This window comes from Haliotis asinina, chromosome 5, assembly GCF_037392515.1.
Source record: "Haliotis asinina isolate JCU_RB_2024 chromosome 5, JCU_Hal_asi_v2, whole genome shotgun sequence".
NCBI lineage: Eukaryota > Metazoa > Mollusca > Gastropoda > Lepetellida > Haliotidae > Haliotis > Haliotis asinina.
The window spans coordinates 38,258,561-38,282,360 of NC_090284.1; the positions used below are offsets into that span (position 1 = coordinate 38,258,561).

General features: G+C 37.0%; 2 protein-coding genes across 2 annotated transcripts; one reads left to right on the plus strand and one right to left on the minus strand.

Annotated features, from left to right (window-relative positions):
• Positions 1–778: 778 nt before the first annotated feature.
• Positions 779–14,881, minus strand: LOC137284354 (ribosomal L1 domain-containing protein 1-like). The gene is made up of 7 exons (XM_067816132.1): positions 14,819–14,881; positions 13,891–14,027; positions 11,341–11,485; positions 10,734–10,882; positions 5,952–6,053; positions 4,191–4,357; positions 779–3,657 (listed from the first exon to the last, which is right to left on the minus strand). The coding sequence occupies exons 1-7, from the start codon at positions 14,837–14,839 to the stop codon at positions 3,332–3,334; spliced, it is 1,047 nt and encodes a 348-aa protein (XP_067672233.1). The 5' UTR covers positions 14,840–14,881; the 3' UTR covers positions 779–3,331.
• Positions 14,882–15,066: 185 nt separating this feature from the next.
• On the plus strand, positions 15,067–19,107 carry LOC137283736 (soluble calcium-activated nucleotidase 1-like). The gene is made up of 3 exons (XM_067815403.1): positions 15,067–15,767; positions 16,941–17,144; positions 18,004–19,107. The coding sequence occupies exons 1-3, from the start codon at positions 15,140–15,142 to the stop codon at positions 18,372–18,374; spliced, it is 1,203 nt and encodes a 400-aa protein (XP_067671504.1). The 5' UTR covers positions 15,067–15,139; the 3' UTR covers positions 18,375–19,107.
• Positions 19,108–23,800: the final 4,693 nt, after the last annotated feature.

Here is a 23,800-nt window from a genome sequence, read left to right on the forward strand (position 1 = left end):
CTGCTATTTGTTTGGCTTATTTCATACACTGTTATTACATGGTGCAGTTTTGGTTTTCAAGATATTAGTTCGAACTGCAGTGTCTGTGGTAATGTTAATAGTGTGGATTAAAAGTCAATAAGATTGTTCTAAGACTCTTTCTTTTAGTATTTTGCTTATGGATCCTCTTACGATTTTGTATTGTTCTACAATTGTGAAATACTGGATATCTGCCCAAATAATTTAAACAACATAGTGTGTGACAGGAACAAGCATATATATGGTTGTGCAGACACTTGATGACATCATCGTGGAACTTGTTTGTGTAAAGTACATTGTGTACATTAATCCTATCTGGGATCTGGAGTTATAAAGATGCGTGACCCATATACCCAGCTGTCAGGGCACAAAATAAGGAATATATACATATAGTGCCAAGACTGCAGAAACAAAACACAAACAGTGAAAAGTTGTCACATTCAGTGTTGTCACTAAGTCTAAAAGTGTACAGTTATCATAAGGTTAGATATGGCTATAAAGTCTATTGAAATGCATCCCTGTGAATCTGTGTTCCTGTTCATTATTTATATTCATAAATTCCCGTAATGGAAACTGATAGAAAAATTTAACGTGCACATTTTGTATGTGATGTAAATAAGTATGACATATTTGTAGACAAAAATTGTTAGTTTAGTTTATTTTATGACGTTGATTGCACAATCAAAACTTTGAAACTGACAGCTGATAAAAGCATTGTATCTGTTAGCATGATATACATATGGCAGGTACAAGATACTGCTTCCTGTTAATTGGTATGTCGTGCAGTTTCAGTTTTCTTTAATCACAAGTGATAAATTCTGCATATTTTTGCAATGCATGGTGCACTTTGTAGACAAAGAGGACTTTACAAGTTGGTTTTCCAGGAGATGAATTTGCTGTTGAAATGTCAACTTTGCAAATAAACATTTGTAAAAGTCCATGTTTGTTATTTTCCAGAAAAGGATCCATGACATGTAATAAGGGATACTACTTCGGTTTTCCACCTAAATAAGGTCTTGCTTTGTGTAATGATGTGATACAGATGTCCTCTTTGCCATCAGTTGTTCATAATTTGTGAATAATTGTCATCTACTCATAACTGCACTGATCATGCACAGGCCTTGAAACCTAACATCTTTCCCAACATCAAACAAACACGGTCGGTAAACCAGAAATGGGCTTCACACATTGTACTCAATGGAGACTTGAACCCAGGCCTTCAGCATGATGAGTGAATGCTTTAACCACTGCGCTACCCATCAGCCACAGGAATGTTGAGCACTCGCATCTTGTAGTAAAAAATCTCAAAGTTGGAACAAGGTGAATTCCTTCAAGCAGTCATGAAGCACTGATCTAAACAAATGTGATTGTTTATATCTCATTATATTGCCATGACAAAAACATCATAGTCTCAATGATATTGTCATTAATTTTCCTGAAGGGGGTGGCCAAGATCACACCACCATTTTTGTTGCAAGAGTGAAAAGACTGGATGCTTGCATTTCAGTCCATATAGTTTTTAAGTATGAAAATGAAGGCTGTTGAGGCACTGGTCAAGTATTTCAAGCTTTACACAAACCTAGGCCACTTTGCACACCAATTCCAGAACCTATCTCAACAAGAAGACACAGTCATCAATATCATCCTGCAATGGTAACATATCGACCTGTGTGCAAAGTTTGTTGAAGAGACACTGAACTTTTTATATGATCTGGCCCCAAAAAGACAAATTTGCACCCCCTAGAAACATGTTACGGGTTATAAAATGGACCAACATCTTTTATGATTTTGACAAGATTATGCCCCTTTATCTGAACACTCCAGGGAAAGGCACATGACCTGCTCAGGAATTCAAAACAACAATCAGAATGTTTGACTTTGGCCATAGATACAAGGATGGCAATTTTCTGCAAATCTGCGGATTCAAATGCAAATCAATCCATAAAGGTTGCTTGAATTAACAAAGATTGCCTTTTCTCCATTCTCTAACATTATTTCTGCCAGTCTTTTAATCCCTCCAGATGCCTAGACCAGTTACCTACCAGTTTCAGCAAGTAATAACCTAGCAATATCATCTTCTATGTCAGTCCTAAACCAACCCTGTGTCTAAACTATTGCAATTATGTCAGTACACAGCAGTGTACTGTACAGTGTTTAAGATACAGTGAGGTAGTCAAGACTTTTTGCTGCTTTTAGCAATAGTCAGCTGTATGATGGCTGACACATCGGCCTCACCCAGTGTACAAATATGGCAGAGCTCCAGATAAGCTGCATATTTAAGTAAATTACGCAATAGAAAAGTTGAAACATGTGAGAAAAATAAATGCCAGCGTATGAAAAAACACTAAATATTTACATTTATGCTTTGTCAAAATAATAATGCATATTTACCCAAGACATCAAAATCACATTGCGAATCGTATCAGTTCAAGCCTACTGAACGTAAAATTTTTCCATCTCTACATATTCACGATTAAAAAGCTTATTAATCCTGATGTGCAACATATATAACATCCCAGTTGAGGCCTATCTATTAAAAGCGACCAATCAAGTAGTTGTTCTCCTTTAGTAAACTAATCGATAATGGTGAGCAAGCATAGCAAAAAGTTTCAACATGCTCAAAGTAAAATATATTTTTTACGCTTGCAACAGAAAAATACTTCATTAGAGGACTACTAGATGTATTAACAGGCAAGTGTTGTGTTTCACAATCCATCCTATTGCCGGTGATATTTTTAATGAACTTGTAACATTAGCCATTCAGGGTTTGAAAGTGAAACAACACAATGGGAAGTTTTTTAAAAACAACCCCCAGAAAACAAATAACTGTTAGTGAGAAAACATGACTGTTACATCATTTAATATCCATCTTTGGGGTCTTGCTTTACACCAAAACAGATGTAGACTAAGGCACATATTATTTCTCACAGCACAAGTGGATAATGCTGTATTGACTATCAACTATCATTTAGCATTGTTGGGAGGATTTTGTTTTATTTGATAATTGAATAAAAAGGTTGCACCTGTTATTCTTATTTGAAATGAATACCCAGATTAAAAAACATGGTGGGTATTTAAAAGTATAGATAGCCACTTGAAAGTAGAAATACCCACTTAGTTTCAAATGTATGGGTATGATAGAGTGGCAAATAGATTATCTGGAGCTCTGTATGGGAAATCGATCCTGGGTCTTCAGCATTATGAGCAAATGCCTTAACCACTTGACTTCCCCATTGATCAATTTAAGAGACAATTCCAAAGATAAAAGCTATGTACAGAAATTTAATCCCATTTTTTTTTTAAGAGAATCAGTTCAAGATTTGGTTTTCTGTTTCTTCGACTTCTTTGGTTGCTTGATGCCAGATTTCAAAGTCTTTTGCTTCAGTGCTACACTCTTTGATTTTGATGGAGCCATACTAGATTTTTTTGAAGTTTTTGCTTGAGCTGATTTGAACTTTTTCTTAGCAGTAAGACTGTCAAGATCAAGATCTTCATCTTCTGCTACTCGCTTCTCTTGAATGATCTTGACATCCCCAAATCGAGAGACCTTGACCTTGGCCCCATGAATAGTTGTAATTTCCTCTGAATCATTGTCTTCCACCTTTCTCTCCTGGCGTGGCAAAACAACATCACCATCATCTGAAAATAAAATGCCAATTTACAGTGTATACGTCACTACATTGAATATATTTACTTTTCGTCAGACAACAGTCAAGTATCCTGCTCACTTGTCCTTTTTCTATCATTTGCAAGATGATGACTGTTAAAGTTCCATTTTTGTATATTTGGGATTACATTTTCTCAGCAAAGTACAGAGAAAATGTAATCCCAAATATAACATGTTGCATCTGACCAGTTTCTAAAAAGCATTGTGTATTCATGGCATTGGAGCCATGGCAATATACACTTGTCAGAGGGGCATACAAAGCATGCCAATCATAAATTTTGTGTATTCATGACTGAAGTTATTTTATGTGTACTTTTTAAGACATCAAGCTAGTGACATGGTACAGTGTGATAAAAAAATAACAAACCTGATACAAGAATGAAAGACAGGATAAGGACAATCATGGTTGCTAGTTGATCACCGGACACAGAAACATTTAACACACATACTAGAGCATATTGATGAATGATGACTTTAACAAACATGTAAAAATAATAAACATTACCTGTGCTGAAAAACAGGGGAATTGACATTGAACCTTCAGTCTTGATGTAAATGTTCTTAATGTTGACAGGTCCTCCTGGAATACCTGTAGCAATCTGATTGGCTGCTGCAATAACATTGTCTACTACATGTTCTGCCTTCATCTCAGAATGAGCAACTGTGCACATGCTGTAAGATAAGATAGTAATTGTAAATCACACAGTCTTAAAAATGATTGTCAGGGTAGGTATTACTTTTCAAAACTGGTAGATGATAAAAACAATCGTAACAGGAATTAATATTGTATGTTATGAATTTAGTGTGAGTGAGTGGGTTTAGTTTTATGCCGCACTCAGCAATATTGCAATATTCCAGCTATATGGCGGCGCTCTGTAAATAATGGAGTCTGGACCAGACAATCCAGTGATCAAAAACAAGAGCGCTGATCTGCGCAATTGGGAACCATTGACATTTGTCAACCGAGTCAGTGAGCCTGACCACCCAATCCCATTAGTCACCTCTTACGACAAGCACAGTCACCTTTTATGGCAAGCATAGGTTGCTGAAGGCCTATTCTACCCTGTGACCTTATTTCCACGATGAATTTCAGAGAGGGTAAAAAGGGAGCTTGACCTTGGTTAGGAAGTTACGATTGTCATTGCACTATAGCTCATAATGGTGATATATGTAATCAACAATACTGACAGAAACATCAAAACATCTGCAGAAATACTTCTTATTAAAAACTTACACTAAATACACAGAAATAACAAAAAAAAATAACACGCTATGATGATACATGCCAAATGTATTAGCGGGAGAAAATGTTTACAAAGCCAAACAGGCCTTCTGAGAGAAATTAAGAACATGGTTTGAAGAGAAATGGGCATAAAAAGCAATGTAATATCTTGAACAAATTTGGTTGTCATCATCAGCTGATCATTGTGTGTTGTTTCATCTCACTATAGAACCAGCTACAGCAGACTAATTCCAGCCAAGGTTCTCATCAATTCTCAACAAGTCCTGGCAAATTATAAGAAGAGGACAAAAAATATTTTTATCACATGTCACACATTGTGAAAATGTATGAGTGAACAGCAGAAAAAACCCTGATAAATACTGGTGCATTACAATTAGGGGCAACTACTGAGGGGGAGACTACTGTGATGCAACATACTACTGCAACAGTGATAGCCTATTGTCCCCAACTCTTGCTATACTTTTGCAATTGTTTTTTTTCTCCTTGAATTGTCTTATTTCACGTCATTTTCCTAACGAATGTATAGTTAATAAGAAATAAAAACAAGCTGAAGTAGTTTCTGTCTCTTCTAAAACTGACAAGCAGTGATCGAAATAATGGCCTGCCCGACTGCCCGTGGCCTGTAAGTTTTGAGTCAGGCTGCCTGGAAATTTTCTCCACCAGCCCGATTGTCTGGCTGAAATTTTTAAGGTTGACCTACTTTCAGTTTGCTCTGAGGATGATCATTCCATTTTAATTGTCATGTCATATTTTGATTTAAGAAAGATGAATGAAACCTACGAGCATATTCCATAATTACACATGAACACCTCTTCAGCCAGTGAAGATAGCAGAACTGACTGGCTTAGTAAGCTACGCTATGATTGGACATCTGTAGAAACATGGTTCAATAAGAACCAATCAAAGAGAGGGTTACTTATAGGTGGGCAGGCAGGCAACTTTCAAGATGGGCAGGCAACATTTATGGGCCACCCGCCCGGCTATCAGGTTGAGACACACTGTTCCTTAAACTGTTACACTCACCTGCACGGCCCTCGTCCACTGATGTAGCAGTGAGAATTGTCCAGGGCTTGCAGCAGCTCCTTCTTCAGATCACTGGCACTCATGTTCACACCAATCGGCAGCCTGGAATAGAGGGTCAAACAACTAGTCAGCTTCAGTCAACAATGTTATCTTCACATGTTGGACAGCCACCATGTTTGGAACAAGCAGTCGGATACTAACAGAGAAAAGAACACCCTGTGAAGCGTTTGAAATAATCAAGTTGTTATTCACAACTGGTATCTTTCCCCTTGAGGTTTCCCTTTATAAAGGCCCAGGAATCATGCATGATCCCTCATGTTACAATAACTAGAGTTTCACTTCCTGGTATTTCAGCGCTTTGCATATATGTTTGTAAACACCACTCATAACAAATAAAAATGCCATTGGGTTCGCATACTGATTTTGTAGAAACAGGGTGAAACTGTGTACAATGCAGTCTCTTATGTTTTTATTGGTTTGCCTTTAACAAAATGGACTTGCTTATTTCATTCAGGGCCTGTAGATGTTAAAGCCTGCACGCTGCAGCAGGCACTGATGGCCAACTGATCAGAAACACTGACCCTGTGTAGTATGGCTTGGCTGGCATTTCATTTCAGAAAAGTTCCATAACTATTGCTTTCAATAACCTAGTAAAACATTTGTGTTGATAAAAGTATCAGTCAGTGAGTAAGCTCGGTTTTACACCATTGCACATCCAATCAAACATATCCAGATGGGGCTTCACTAGTACAAAGTATGCTGGACTTTTGCCAGAGATACCACTATGCCTATTCTGTCAAAGAGTGACTGACAACCAGAGCCATTTTCTAGCCAAGCTGCTAATTAACTCTCTGTTTATCTTGCACATGGAATAAACCTCAGTCCTATACCAGAAGAGAGATGAATTAATGTGCTTTCATGACAATGTTTACAAGGGCATGTGTCGGTTAGGTAGACACTGGATTACTCATTAAGAAACAGGACACTATTCAGGAACAGGACAAGATCATCAGAGTTTAACTCCAAATGTTTACTAACCACAGCACATACAAAATGCCTTGTTATGGGGAATTTGGGAAATGTGCACTAGCCCTGGGCTTGTGGGCTAGTGGGCTAGTGTTTAGCTCTAAACCTAAGAATCAATGTGACAGCGAATCAGTGCAATTTGATTTATAACCGCTTTCAAAAGGTTTAGACACAACCAACTGAAAAATAGGATGTCCTGCCAAATGCAACCATTTTCCACCCACAATCTTCAATTAATTTGGCACACAGAAAAAACTTGCAAAAGAAAGAGAGAAGAAATGATAAATATTCATACATGACACATTTGCACGTTACCACAAAAGTGTTACCTCTGAGCCTGCTAACTGACTTCACAAAGACTGTATCCCAGAACATAAGAAGTGCTCGCGAGAATGAGGCATTATCATAAAGAAGCATTTGGTTTGGAGGAGAGCCTGTTGAAGAGTGACTGAAAACTGAGCTGCTAACTCTCAATTAATCTTGCACATAGAATAAATCTCAGTCCTACAATAAAACAATGAGATGAATGAATGTGCATTTTAAATACTGAATACATTAATATTCTAAAGGAACACCTACATCTGAAAGGAACTTAAAGGTCACATGCAACGTAAAACACAAGTTTGCAGATTCTGGTACCTCTCGGTATGCACTTACCGAAACAAATCATAAAAAATGCCAATTCAACCTATAAAGTTGAAAAAAACGCGATGAAAAAAAAGCCCGCGAAATCGGAGTTCAAACGTTTCACTAAATTCCCCCCAGCGCTGGGGGGAAAACTGGTTTCAACTGCTGTGTTGCGCTGCGTCCATAACGCATGCGCAGTGAATAGTTTCGCGGAGCATGAAACAGTATGCATGCCCAGCGTCCGAGGTCGTGAGCAGTAGTCTAATCTTGGTTGTGTACACAAACAAGTAATTAATCTACTCGTTACGTAAAACAACTTGCTAATTGTGGTAAGCAGTCTCTGTCACAGAGAAAGCTCAATGTCTGGTTTATTCACACCTATATGTCTGTCTGCTAAAGACAACATGCAATACACAGCTTCAGTCATTGACCACGTGCAATTTGAACTTAACACCTATCAGACTATACGACATAAAGAAAATAAGTTGATTTATGACTCGTGCACCCGAGTCCCGTGTCTGCCACATTATGTAATTAGGCACGTGTGATACACATGACGTTTTTATGTCTGTGGGTTGCAAACAAACTACATTCATTTTTTTCGGATGACTGGATCTGACGGAAACTGGTGCAAACTCTTGTCAGTTTCAAGTCCTGCTTTGTACTTGGACGAATGACAGATTCCAACCACGCAGTAGTTTACTATCTCTACTGACATGATTTTTTATTGGATCGAGTGCAAATTAAGAGAACATGTATTTTCCAAACCCAACATCTCTATATACATTCTTCATGGATAATGGCTTCTTTTCGTGTATATGATTTTGTTTGACAACAGTAAATGAATCCATACTGAAACGACGCATCAAGTACACAAAAAGAAGTTGTTATCCATAAAGAATCTTACTTTCTTGTGACTAAAATGCCCATCAAACAGATCATCTTTCTGTACACACAATGAACCCTCAGCATATCAGCAAATGAAACAGCCAATCGGAAGCCGTCGTTACACTTGAATGCATATCCACCCGCTATGACTGGGTTCGGTCTCCCGAGGGCTTCGTTTCGGGGGAAGTAAGCCAAAGTACAAAATATTGCACTTTTGAATCGCGATTGTACGCTTATAATTGTGTTTATTTGTTTTTTAAAAGCAGCAATGTATATTATATGCCATGAATAAGTGATACATGTATTTTAATTATGTTTGATTTTTTGGTTGCATGTGACCTTTAAGACAAATGAAACAAATCTGTATCAAGACAATCTTAAATTACGTTTAATTTCCCTGTTTATACATGTGAATAAAGACTAGGTAAGAAGCAATTCTCTGTCCCATAACTGTTAGTAAATCAAAATACCACTAACAAAGGCAAACAATCCAGGAGGGACTAATAACTTCACTTGCAGACTGTCTTGTATCACACCCTGCATTGCAATAGTAGGAATAAGGCTCAGATATTATAATCATATGATGCAGTATGGTTCAACAGTCATTATAACACATGATTAAATCTGATAACACAGGCTGACACTCGTGATGCATGAAGTTTTGTGTGAGAGTGACTGACAACTGCAGCCATTTTCTGACTGAGCTGCTAATTAACTCCCATTTTGTCTTGCACATGGAATAAACCTGTCCCCAATGCTGGAAAAAGGTGAATTAATGTGCATCTGAAAAACACTCACTCTCAACACAGCCAAAAAGGGATTTATAATATACCATGTCAGTAACTCTGTCGAAAGGAATTCTTGGAGAAGTTGCAGCATACTGAACTTGTAAATATTTGACTGAAAGAAACCTTCCTTTTGAACAATGATGAAAATATTTATTTAATGAATTGTAAGTTCCATCCCATACAAGATACTGCATATGTTTCAGTATAAAAGACCAAAATAGAAGGTTTTCATCCAATTGCACACTTATCACCATGGATAGTAAAGTTGGGAATTGGTTGACATTTCACATTGATTATTCGGTCATTGCCAACGAACATCATCGAAAGAAATTGGTTTAGCATCATTTTTCAGATTTTCCTATTCAGGTTGTTATTGAAGACAAGTGTAAGAAAAAAAAAAATCTCTGTTATTGTTTTTTGTTTTAATTAGAAACTGTACAAATTGCATTTGCAAAAATCACATCCAGTGTAAAATGATACATCTTGCTACTTTCAAGTGATGACTGTCATATGAAATTCAGAATATAAAGTTCCGGTGTCTTCAAGAAATAGTTAGTCACGCCTTTTCATCAAGAAAACTGAAACATGTTTTCAGGCCCCGACAACTTCTAAGATATGCTCCTTTATCAAGCATTTCAAACACTAAAACAACAGTTTAAAATCGCATGTGTCCTATAAGAAAGTGTGATTGATTGCTCCGTCGCTGCACCCAATAATTGATTATTTCAATTAACTGGAACACCACTAATGGATAGTAATGTAAAAAAATGTCACACAGGAACTATACTTCAAATGGTGTTCAACAGTGTAACCTTCAAACGACTGCCACACAATCAGGTTACCTATCCAAGAGATATAAATATTTAGTTTGCACTGTGGTTACATGATCCAGTTATCAGTCTATACAAGACAAGCACAAACATCCTCACAGCATGCACTTTGAAACATTGTCTAGTGTGTATAACTAATGGCAATTAATTTCTAATGAAGGTGATGAACAGACCTTAGAGAAGAACAAATTTGGCACGACACATTGATGATTAACTATGTCTATCCTTTGTCTGAGAGTGACTGACAACTGCAATCATTTTCTGACTGAGCTGCTAATTAACTCCCAGTTTATCTTGCACATGGAATAAACCTCTCCCCAATGCTGAAGATAGATGAATTAATGTGCATCAGAAACTATGCTATTCGTGATTACTATAAACATTCATGAATACAGAGCATGACAAAACAATATCACTGGCCATCAATGATAGCAGTCATCCTCCAGTAAAGATATTTGTTGTAGAGTTAAGCATACACTATACAGCCATAGTAACTCCAAAGCATAGGATCTGACACTTAAGTGTTGCACTGCTCACTTCATTTGTGACATGTGGACCCATTTGGGTCAGCTACCTCTCATCCCTTACATTTGTCCCCATTACAGAGGGCTTCGAGTTCTTACCTCTTCCTCCCATAGAAGGCCTTGCCAAGATAGTCTGGTAATAGCCGAATGATGCATTTGTCTGCTAAATAGACATCAAACCGGTCAGAGAGTATCCTCTTTGCTTCATATGGTTTGTAGTCTGTTTTCAAACACTTCAATGGAATAACCTGTACAGAAGAACATGCTGTTAAATATGTTGAAGTCAACTGCATGAATAGAGTACCATCTGCAGTGAGATTTAATGTTAATTTTAACATTGCACAACATAAGTAATATTGGCAAATATTCATGTAACTATGCCAACATAAACTATACTGAGATCTGAGAATAGTTTACACTGCTTATAGCAGTGTTCCAGCAAGGCAGCAACATCATGCATCCAACATGGGCAAAAACAATAACATTAAAGCTATCCATACATAACAGGCACAAGCTCTGATTAGTTCTATTGTACGAAATATGAGTGACAGAACTATTGTGAAAATGGACTTGTGAAAAGATTCCATACAATAAGGTAGACAAACACTAACAAAAGCAATGTAATAAAGCAATGTGTGATTCCAAGCTATCCCTCCCATCGCCCTTGTAACTACAGAAACCTGGAAATCCAAAACGTGTCAAATACCTCTGTAACAAAGCTGATGTCATGTTTGTCAAGCAGTTCCTTGTAATGGTGGATAGAAGGATCAAAGTCTCGCTTCTTCTTGTTCAAGTCTTTCACAAACAAACATACATCCACAGTATCTCTCTTTAAGGAGTGTGGCAAATTCCTACAATGTAAACACAAACACATATTATTATCTAGACTGCCTTATGTAAAATATTTTAAAAAGTGGGGTGATAACGTAAAACTCACAGGTAAACTGAGTGAGACCATTACTATTGGTGTTTTACAGTTACCTGACAGTGATCCACTTTGCTCTCAATGACCATGACTCAAAATGACTTGTCACAACTTAAAACACTGAGTCAGTTTGATCAAAGTGAGTCACTAGAGTTTGCTTTGAACTTTTGGAAAAAAACCGAAACAGTTTGAAGTTTTACATGTATCATGAAGATGTATTTCGAGCTAACTCATACAGTGAAATAAACTAGTCAGTAGTTTGAACACAAGATTATAACTGAAAATTCATTCGTTACTCTTTCCCACTGCAACAATCAATTGCAAAATTTCATAATCAATTGTCTGTAATTATTCTTACAAAAACCATAAACAGTAATGAATAGTGAATGCCCAAGTCAGACGATAAGACAACTGGCAGATGTTGATAATCATAACTTCTATCTGAATTATTCACAGAAATCACAATCATATTGTGTCTACTCACAGTGGTGTCAGTGAGTTTTGTTTTAGTTTCTACTGTTTCCATTTTTATAATTATCCATCTTTGACCACCAGTGTTGAATGCGTTTAGGTTTGAGGTGTTGTCGCAGCTATAGATTATTATTTTAGGAAAAGGTCGACACTGCAAAAGAGCGTCATAAGTCATGCCCCCGGATACTTCCAATGTTCAGACGTAAACAACCTCCGGGGGCATGACTTATGACGCTCTTCTGTAGTGACGATCCTTTCCTTAAAAAATATTCTATAGCTGCAACAACACCTCATACCTAACCGCATTCAACACAGGTGGTCAAAGATGGATAATTATAAAAATGAAAACAGTAGAAATTAAAAACAAAACTCACTGAGACAGGTGCTCCTTCCAGTAACGCCATGTTTTGATGTATGAGTTTAAGGACGCAACCGACAAATTATGGAACGAAGCCAGGAAATCTCCAAAGATGCCCAAGCGTGTTTCAAGTATTACCGACATTGTTTCCAACAGGGTCTTTGTGTTTATGTTATTACTGTTAAACTACCGATATCGCTGCAATTGTTTCACGAGGGGCTGCGTCTGTTTACATTTGAGATGCAATTCCTCCAAATTTGCCATAACTCCTTCAGTTACTTAGGGGGTCTGTATTTACTCCAGACAGCAGAAATGCCAAAAAAGGAACCTTTGTAGAGTGGTGTTATCACTAATTATACCTGTTATAAATTCATTAACGGACCATCAAGTGAAAAATGACACATAACATGTAGGTTTACACCACCAATGTTACAGCAAGGGACAAGTAATCGCTGTAATCCTGAAAACACTTATGAGCTGAAATTGTTTTGAGAATACCAAAGGAACTTTGTTGTTGCATAAAGAAATACATATAACAATAAGCATTTACTGTGCACTCAGGTAAGTAGGTATTATCAGTTTTTTCAGATGTTTCTACCAAGGTTAAAGTTGTTGTTATCAGTTTACAGATTCAAATATATCAAATGTGTGTTTTTATTATCATAGATAATAGACCAGGGGCATAGCTACCTAAACTTACAGATAATTTTTGCTATGAAAGGTGGACCAGCTCTCAATACTATCAAACCATAAAGCTTGGCAATCTACCGGACTTATATGAAACGAATGGGTTGCTATGTGCCTGAAGACATATTTCGTACATGGCATGGTTAAATATTGTGGTAAAAAACACAGGGATATGATCAATACCATCACTTTACCATCCAGGTAGTAGGAAAAAACTACACTGCTAGGCTACTTTACTACAATCAGACAAGGAATACCTGGGATGCCTTCAAATAATGGCCTGTGATGGACAACTACCCTTCTCATTGTATAGGGTGAAGAAATTCTGCTAACATGGATAGTAGATCAGTCCCTGTGTCCATTACGGTCTAGGGAGCGGGTACTGACCAACTTGCAGCTTGGTTTTGTGATTAGACTGCTGGCGAGAAACATTAATCGCTCTGCATCAGTACCCCTTTAATCCTTGCATATAATGCAATGCCTAGCTAAAGTAAATTTTGAACTTGAAACGTAAATAATCTTGTCTAATTACAATTTTTATATCTTCACTGACAAAGTCATTTTCTGTTTTTACTTGAGCAAATTTCTTGTTGTGCATCCCAGGTACACATGCAAATTAAAATATTTGCATCATTTGATAAAATATTGCTTAATTTACGCATGAATCCCTGTTACCATGGTTACCACTATATTCCAACAAATTTGAGGAAGATTCTTTGCCACAGTAGTTAAATCCTTCAGAACAGTTATATTGGGTGAGACACTAATGTTCTAAGGTATGGATTTAAACCCACGAGAAGAGATCCTACACTTACAAATGTAGTGTTTTGTTCTTGACATTTGGGACTTTCTTGAAAGTAAACTGCAAATGTATTTTCTCTGCTTCATCAATAAACTTTGACTTCTTATTCTTCTTGAGTAAACTAAACAGTGCAGCCACTGCTTTCCGCACCTGAAAAACAAAGCACACACACATTACATAATGATAATAAATGAAAGTAATGAACAATGCTAAATATTCAGGTAGTTGAAACTAAAACTCTGCATTGCAAGTGTTTACTTATCTGTGCATTAAGATTTAACATGAAAATGAAGGCCATGTTCAAGTCTTAGGAGAGCAGACCAATAAAACAGCTCAGTTGCCAGGTAAACCAATACATATTACAATAGTGCTGTTACACCATAATATAATTCTCAATAAATGTCAATGTCTTCCAAGGTTGTCCAGTGTAACTCTGGTTAAGTTTGGATGGTACTTTTGGAGAGCAGAGGAACTATAACTAAAGTGCATGATAACTAATGCTACTATCAGCTTGTAGTAAGTAGCTACGTGGGGAATCGAACCCAGGTTCTTATGTGTTTATGAGAAATGATTCTAATTTCTACTTCTAGGGTAGTTTTCACTTCTTTCTGGTACTTAATTTGGTGAACGTTCGGCTACAACTTTTTTAAATTTTGGCAACTGGCTGTCATTTGGGTTGATTCTCTGTTTAAAATGATATTTATGGAGTTTTAGGGCAGGTATGATCAAACTGTTACTCGTTGAAAGTGGTGTACATTCGAAACCTTTCTTTCCAAATGACAATATATTATTTCAGCAGATTTTGAACTGGTCGAAATTCGTATATGGTCCATATGATTCGACCAGATATTCTATCCACATACCCTAGACTTCTCACGCACTACTGTCCCTATGCAGATTGTAACAGGCGATCAAACATATTACCAAGTTAGAGTCCCTACCTTAGCTTTCTTTAAGTCCATTTTCCCCCACGTGGGTTCTGTATTCAGGAGCTCAGCACTGACTGTATTAAGGTGAAGGTCGAATGCCCGATTTATTTATAAAATATGATATGAAAATTTATATGAGGTATTCTTGAAACTTATCTCCCTGCCTTTTATTCACCGATCAATATAGCTTTAATGAATAAACATATCGTAAACAATGTTTTCTGCGGAGCTGAGACGTTATAAAATGGAGGACTGGCCATCGACTGTGTGTGAAAACGTGCGGCCACGTCGGCATACAACGTTGTAATACTGTCATGGTTATCAACAGTATCGATGAGTCTGCCAGTTGATGACTACGAAGAAGATATGATTTCTTCAGGTTACCCGTCCACTGTGCACGAGTGGATGAAAGCTATTCGAAGACCCACACCTTACAGGGTGGGCAATGCTCGATTGCACCTGAAAACACGAACTGTCATATATGCTGCGCTTTTTTCAACAGCTATTTTTGTGTTGTTTATAGTGTTTATTCCCCGACCTGCTCCTGTGGCTGCGAAATGTGACGAGGTTTATTCAGATAAATTTTATTTTTCAAAATATCCATTGACAGCACCAACAAGGACAGAACATGGAATGACATATTCTATTGGTCTTATAACAGATCTTGATACAGACTCCAAAAGTAAAGATAAGAAAGACACATGGTTCAGTTATTTCAGAACTGGCAACTTTACCATAAGCCATGATAACCGACATGTCAGTGTGAAACTGAACCAACCTGTGGTCATAACTTCTACATTGTCTCAAGGCGGACGTGGTATGGAGTTATCAGAATTAGTGACATTCAATCAGAAGTTGTATTCTGTTGATGACAGAACTGGAGTCATCTATGATGTGACTGACAGACATGAAGTTGTGCCTTGGGTTGTACTTTCAGATGGAAATGGAAAACATAATAAAGGTGCTCTAAACGTTTTACTTTATCTCTTACTCATTATTCAGAACATTGAGACTTGGCTTTCATATTCTATAACAAGTTCCAAGCACTGTTGTATATGAGAGTCTAATAGCAGGGATCATGATATCAGGCTTGGTTGATTATGTCCATGTCAGCCCAACAGCATGTCAGATAATATCTTTCACTGGATTGTCTGTCAGAGACTTGATTATATACAGGGTACCAAGGTACACTATCACCTTATTATCTGGCCACTTTTGACATGTTTTAGTTTAACTCAATTTAAGGTGTTACTCTTTGTGTATCAGACAGCAAAATAAGGATGTAGCAGAGATATCTGATGATGAAAGTGAACCTAAATAGTCATCAAAAAGGCAACTACATGATATATGCACTAGGATGTTACATCAGTTTAGCCTGTAAGTTAATTTGAACTCTCTTTTGATAAATGTATTGTCACCATGACAGTGTCACCATGCTCACATGGTTATAATCAAAATCCTACCCTCGTTTAGAAACAGAGCTCCAGATAAGATTTAGCTCACGTGGGTACTGTACCCATTGTATTTCACCTAAGTATGTCATTGAGTAAGTTAACTAAGCCAGTATGTATTGCCTCATGTCATAACAAACCAAAACCAACTAAAATATAATGAAAATGATTTCATAAAAAATCACTTATCCTGAACTGACAGTACAACTTGATACCAACAGATGTCTTTTTTTTTAATCATGCAAGCAATTTTTATAAGTATATTCCGTATGCATATTTTAGAAACTTTTTACATATCTTATCATTTTACATGCTTAATTGGTATGGAACAATTATTTTTTTATGCACAATTAAATATTTTTTATGCATATTTTACCCATATACACAGCATATCTGGTCTTCTCAGAGAATCCTATGTCTTTCCTCCTGATATACAAAATAGTAATTCAAAGCTGTGTCACGAATCACTAAAACGCAATGAGCTAGCTGTTATTTGCCAGTGGATAATATTTCTGTTGGTGAAGTCGAATATTTGACCTCAGTCCAGACATTGAGCTCACACAGTAAGTATGTGTAAAATAAGTAGAATAAGTGAGCATGAAATGTTTTGTGTAAGTGGAACTAAAAGTATTTGTCAAACTGTTGGCTGAATTTGGCTGATTATGTGCTTGGTATTTTAACAGGCTTCAAGTGTGAATGGGCTGCCGTAAAGAATAAGAGGCTGTATGTAGGTGGCCTGGGAAAAGAATGGACCACCACTACTGGAGAAGTCAAGAGCCTAGATCCACAGTGGGTCAAGTCTGTTGGTGTTCTGGGAGACGTACAGCATCATGACTGGCATGAAAAATACAATGCTCTCAGAGCTGCTACTGGAACGCTCTTACCAGGTACACATTGCAACACCAGAACACATTTATGTGCAACAAACATCTAGATGATATAAGAACCCATATAAATTGAAAAAGTTCATTATGGTATCTTGATAAATGTTGATGAATGGATGTACAGTTCATCTTCTCAAGTCAAGGGAGTTAACCACTGTGAACTGACTATGAAAACACAATGCTGTTTAGAAAGTCATCATGTGCAACAAATATCTATTTGGGATTACACTTTCTTAATGTACAGTTTTTATTGGGCTTGAATCCCAGATGGGATTCAACCCAACAGAAGTACCAGAGGCTGTAGCCTTGCCAAGCTAGGCTATTATTTCTTGGTGCAGCCGATGGTTGTTATGAAGAGTATCCCTTATACAATGTATATTCCTCCTGTGAACTAGTGAGATTCCAGTATTAACTAAGAAAGAATCAATAGTTTTAATGTGCAGCACTGTTCTGCAAAATGTACTACCAGGTCATAGTATAACTGTAACATTGACAGAATTAGTTAGGCTATTGGGCTCATGTTATTGCTAATTTTCATTTATGAAATATCACCTGATATATTACTATGAATGCCTGTTTAGAGGATAATTAGTTCAGAGTTAATAATTTAGAGGCCTGAGCCTATTACGAGGGATGTGAGAGTACTCATTTCAGTCTGATCATTATTGTGATGATTTGTGTGTGGCATTATTCTCTTACTTGTTAACCTGGTAATGTCAGCAGCATCTCCTACTTAGTGTGATACTCCCTTGATAAGCACTTGTGTACTGGTATGAAATTGTTAAAAGTTTGATATTTCTTTAAATGGTATGAGTGAAGTACTATTCAAAGAACTTTCAAATGTCATAATTTATTGTTTTAGGGTACATGATCCATGAATCAGGAGTTTGGAGTGACATCCACAACCGCTGGTTTTTCCTGCCCCGCAGAGCGAGTAAGGAAAAATATGATGAAGTGTCTGATGAGAGACGAGCCACTAACATGTTGATCTCAGCTGATGAAAGCTTTCAAGAAATTAAAGTGACACGGATTGGACAAGAGAGTCCAACACATGGTTTTTCCTCTTTCAAATTTGTTCCTGGTACTGATGACTTGGTTATTGTAGCTCTGAAATCTGAAGAAGATAGAGGAAAAGTAGCATCATATATTTTAGTATTTAATATCTATGGTAAGATCTTACTACCAGAACAGATTATTGGTAATGTAAAATATGAAGGCATCGAGTTCATTTAATCATGTTAAAACATTCCACATATTGTATTGTTGCCAAGCTGTGATAGACTTTGTATTATAGTGTACAGTTGTTGTGTATGGAAGAGGTTGAAACAGGTGAACAGGTGAATGGCTGTAATTTATGTACTGAAATTTTATTTGTCATTTAGTTCCGGCACCATAATTCTTTCAAACATTTGATTCATTTATGTTGTCTTTGGCATACATATGTATATATAAGGTGCAATGTTGGTAATGTTTGCAATGAATCAATGTCTTTGTGGCCTTCAGTAACTGTACTCTCTACTTTGTCATGTGATCATTGTTTTGGTTAAGGTGGCCATTTCCACCTCTCTACACCAACATAGGCTGTTTACAGAAACCTGGGCATGGCTTCCTCTCAACACCAGGAAAAGGGCAACACATGATTACTTTGTGATGATCTCACTGAACAAGTAGTAGTGGATGGAGTTACTCATCCGTAGGAGCTAGATAAAGGGAGATCACTCACACTGGTTACTTGCAACACACATAAAGGTTGCCATCAATTGTACACAAATTCCTGTGTTTATATAACAGTGACATCGGTTTAATAGTTATTAATACAGTATGGTTCAAAATTATTGAGAATAGCTAAAGCATTTCATATTATTAAACGAGAACAAATCAGATAAAATTGAATGTATTGTGAAAGTGAACTGACCTTTTCATGTTGTGTAGGTAACAATTTAATATTTTATCAAGTCTCCTTGAGCTTCACGGCACAGTCTAAGACGGGTAGGCATACTTCCTATCAGAGAGGTTAGTGTCTCGTGAGTTATGCTGTCCCAGTATCGGACCACTTCTCTCTTCATGTCTTCAATTTTTGTCAACCCCTTTTGATTCACACATTCCTTCATCATCCCCCAAATGTTCTCAATGGGATTTAAGTCAGGACTATATGCAGGAAATGGTACTTCAGTCACATTTTTCTCCTGAAACCACTGCTTGGCATGTTTTGCGGTGTGTTTAGGATCATTATCTTGCTGCAAAATCCAGTCATTTCCATAAAACACATGTGCACTTGGAAGGAGAAAATTATCTAATATGTTAGTGTAGCGTTGACTTGTCAGATTTCCCTCAAACACACCCAGCGGGGTCGTTCCTAATAAGGATATCCCTCCCCATACATGAAACTTTGGGCTGTATTTAGGTCGTCGATACAACGGTGCTGACGCAGACTTTGTCCATATTTTCACATTATTGGGATATACCCATATTGAGCTTTCATCAGTAAAAATCACATTTTCCCAGTCAAAGTTTTCATGTGCCAAACACCACTCAACACGCCTGTCTTTATGTTCTTGTTTCATGAGAGGAGAAGGAATTCCAGTCTTTTTCTCCCATCCAAGATCAATCAAATTTCTTCTAACTGTAGATTTTGATACAACTGTTGATCCCCTTTCTATCAATTCATACCTGATGTTGGAGATGCTTGCCCTTTGCTTTTTAGATGCTAAAATTCCCAGCCGGACGCGATCTGAGAAGTCCAGTTTTCAGGGTCTCCCTGCTCCTTTCTGGTGCCCAAAATCCTTTCCCTCTTTAAAATTCTTCCTAATCCTATACACAGTAGAAAGAGGGGTTCCTGTTCTCTCTGCCAATGTATTTACATCATCAATTCCTTGATTACACAACTCAAAAATCAACCTTCTTTTATCTTCAGCAGACATTGTTGACAGTGCTGAGGAAAATGACGTCTGGTACAAATTCAGGGGAGGTAACTCTAATTGTACTATACTCAGTAGGCCAAGATGAGTTACCTCCCTTATACCATTACCTAGTTTTAAGTATCAGTGAATCAGTTGAGGTGTTAGGATAGCTCAAAGTAAGAAGAAAAATTCTCAATAATTATGAACCAGACTATACATCAGGTATCTAGCAAACAAGCCCTTGGACAGAGAAATATTGAAGTATCTTTTGTTAGGATGTTTTTGTCATGACTTCGTTATTTAACATTTGTGAATGAAATGTTTTTCAATATGTGCTACTTGATCCTACAAGTTGTAGTAAAATAAATCAGTAATTTATCAGTTGTTGAAAGTCACACACTGCTGTATGGGGTCGTTGGAGAGTAGTGTGTCTCTTTCACAGGCAGACTAAGAGGGTTTGTAAACCCATCTTGGGGCTCCTTTCATGAAATAACCTTTACTAAAGTTAACCTTAACTCCCATCCTTTAAGACTGCACTAAGGTAACTTAAATGACTATAGTAACCTTAGTGCTTTGTGAAAGGAGGCACTAGGTTGTTCAGTATGTGACATTAACTTTGTCAAAAAACTGATTATGATACTGATAGAATCTGTTTTGAATTACACTATTAAGAATATGTTTTAACTAAAGTGGAAATTTTCCAGTCACACTGTAGTGCCCTTCTGTTCGAGGCAAGGGACATTATGAGTTGTTCACTGGTCGCGAGGGGGCCATGGGCTCATGTATCTTCGAGGTTTGGTTATGTTCCCCTAGCCCGCTCGGAGCCCATGGACCCCGAGGGACCAGTGAACAACATATTTATCTTACCGAACACCTGAATTTTAATTTTGAACTGTTTGAAGCACTTCTGTTGAATGCAAGGTGAATCACCATTTTGCAGACGACACAAGGTAAACAGATTTAGAGTTATCTCCCTTACATCAAATTTCAATCACAAAACATTGGTAATTTCTGCGCTTGACGAGTGGTTCAATGTTATTCGAGGTACAAAAAGTACTACCATGAAGCATCAGAACAGTTCGGAATTCCCAGCGGTGTACATTGAAAATAATACATCGCCTGTAAGCGGGGTACATTGAAAATGATAGTGTTTAGCCAATCAGAAAGCGATATTCATGAGTGAGGTAAGACAACAAACCTTGTTGCCTGTTGGAGAGTACTCAGCCTCTTAACAACTGACAGAAACACTTGAGTTCTAGGATGAATGAATTTGTAATAATACTTCAGAACATATTTGTAAAATGTTAACACATGTACTAAGTACTCAGTTTGTTTTCAGTTGCATACTGACTGCAATCAAATTCAAAATCTGCTGGCATAATACCATAGTATACGGGCAGGCAAAGATTTAGCAGCCATGCAAGTGGAACATGACATGGTCGACTGGATGTCATTCACATTGAGTTGAAATTTCCACCAAAATTAGGTATAGCTGTACATAATGTATTATGATGTAAGAATTGTGAAATGTATTGATGCATAAGGTGGGTTTATTGTGACAAACCTCAGATGATAAAAGCATTCATGTTTATGTGATGAGAGGCCTGGCTATCAATGTGGGTCATGGGAGATCAAGAAGTAACAAAATACTGAGAAGTACATGTACCAGAATGGCAAATTTCAGCAAAAATGACAAAAAGAAAATGTTCAAAGGAATTAACCTATTTCACATCACTTGTGGATGGAGGTTCATTTGTGAAGTGATTGCTTCCCCAAACAGCATTGTGAAAATAATTTAGAAGAGATCCAAAAATAGGAAAGGTGATTTTGTGTATTGTTTGAGTAAACTGAAACCATTTCATCACTATAGTTTATGTCAGATATTCAGGTATTATCGCTGACTCAGTTCCCATCAACAGTATGGTTTTCAGTTATCAGTGTTTTAGCCAGGTCTACATGATCCTTGATCTGGAATTCCCTGAGATAATGAGTTTGACTGGTGTGCATGTCCAAGGTATATATTGCGCTTTGTTTTTTGTTTCTTTGTCATGACTTCATGAACATGCTTGTATTTTGTTGAATCATATTGATTACTTCATGCTGTGTGTGAGTGTGAATGTGAATGTCTTTCATAATTATGCACAGTTGGGTTCTTAGATATTAGAAACATTAGAGTTTCTTTTATAGTTGGGCAAATGTACATAGGTTTATCAAGAGGTTGATCAGCTAGAGTTGCCATGTTTCATTTAGTAGTCCACAAAATATCACTTGTCTCTCCTGAACTTTACAGCCTTGCTTGCAGATTTATGTGAATTGCTCAGTCTTTTTTTAATTGTGTGGTAACAGCTGCAGTATTGTTTTTTGTTAAAATTTTCACTTAACAAGAAAATCCAGTTTAAACGTGGATGATGTTAACATGTATACCTTAAGTAATAATACAGAAACTTTTCATCCCAGTTTTATTTGTTAGCAAGAATCTGTACAGGAAGTTAACCCTAGACCACACCTAATGTTTTTCTCTTTAATTATTTGCTTCGATATTTTAAAAAAATGTTTATACGTTTCATTTTTAATCAAAGAGATTTGGAAACACGTATGTACGCATAGAACCAGAAATCACAACTGTTAATGTTTATTCAGAAATGGCAAGTTTGGTAACAGTTTGTTGGTATAAGTTCAGTGTTAAGTCAGGGAAATGTTTGCCAGCTTCTATTTGTGAAACTAATGTTGCTTGTATGAAACATCTTCATATTTTAGTTGAAGGTGACAAATTGTTTGACTCTTCAGTGTGGGAGCAGTTGAAAAATCTGTTGATAAAGGACATTCACATATGAGCCATTCACAAAGTGGTCATAACATATGATACATTTGGCGTTACAATTTCGCAGTTACGTGCTGCCAATGTACACTCCAAATCTTGTCAGAGGTGTACACAAAGTATGAGATTTAGACTATCAGTTGTCAGGCACTCCTGTTGGCACTGTACTGTTGGAAAGGTGCCTGACTCTTGAGAGTGTGGGTTCAAATGCAGGAGGGGACTCAACCAGATTCTCGTCAGTAGTCCACTAGAATCAGTACTGATAAAGTGTAATCCCAATATAATATGGGACATACACACAACCAAAACCTCCATACATCCGTTTGTCACAACAGTGTTTAACAGGATGAGAAAGGCAATATGAAACTCTAATGTGATGTTTTCATATCTCAGCTTAGAAATGTACAGTAATGGTAAGAAATGATTGTTTTATAGAAAATCTTAGTCCTCAATCTTAGTTTCCAAATGTTGCTACGTTCTTTCAGCCTTGTACAGAAAAACTAATCCTTGTGACTCTGAAAAAAGAATTAATATATATAGTCTGAATTAAAATGAAACAGTCAAAAGATAACAAATAACGTGCAAGGGTCAGGGTCACCAGACGCACGGACCTACACCAGTAACAAGTAATTATGTTTTACCATGATGACCTTTAAGATTGCTATGCATCATCTTCATTCAGTACTGAAATACACAGTTTTCCGGTGTTAAATGAATGTTCGACAGTTTTGTTTAGTTGAAAGAAGAATCACTTGACAAGGTTTATGGTGTGTGTTACTCCATGTTCATTTTCCCATGAACTCTATATATTTCCTAAGTGTAACATGTAGATGTTCCCCAGATGTCCCTTCATTCTGACCTTTGTTATCAGCACCTGTGTTTCTGAATGTCTGGAAACTGAAACCCTCAGCACCTGTGTTAATGAATGTCTGGACACTGAA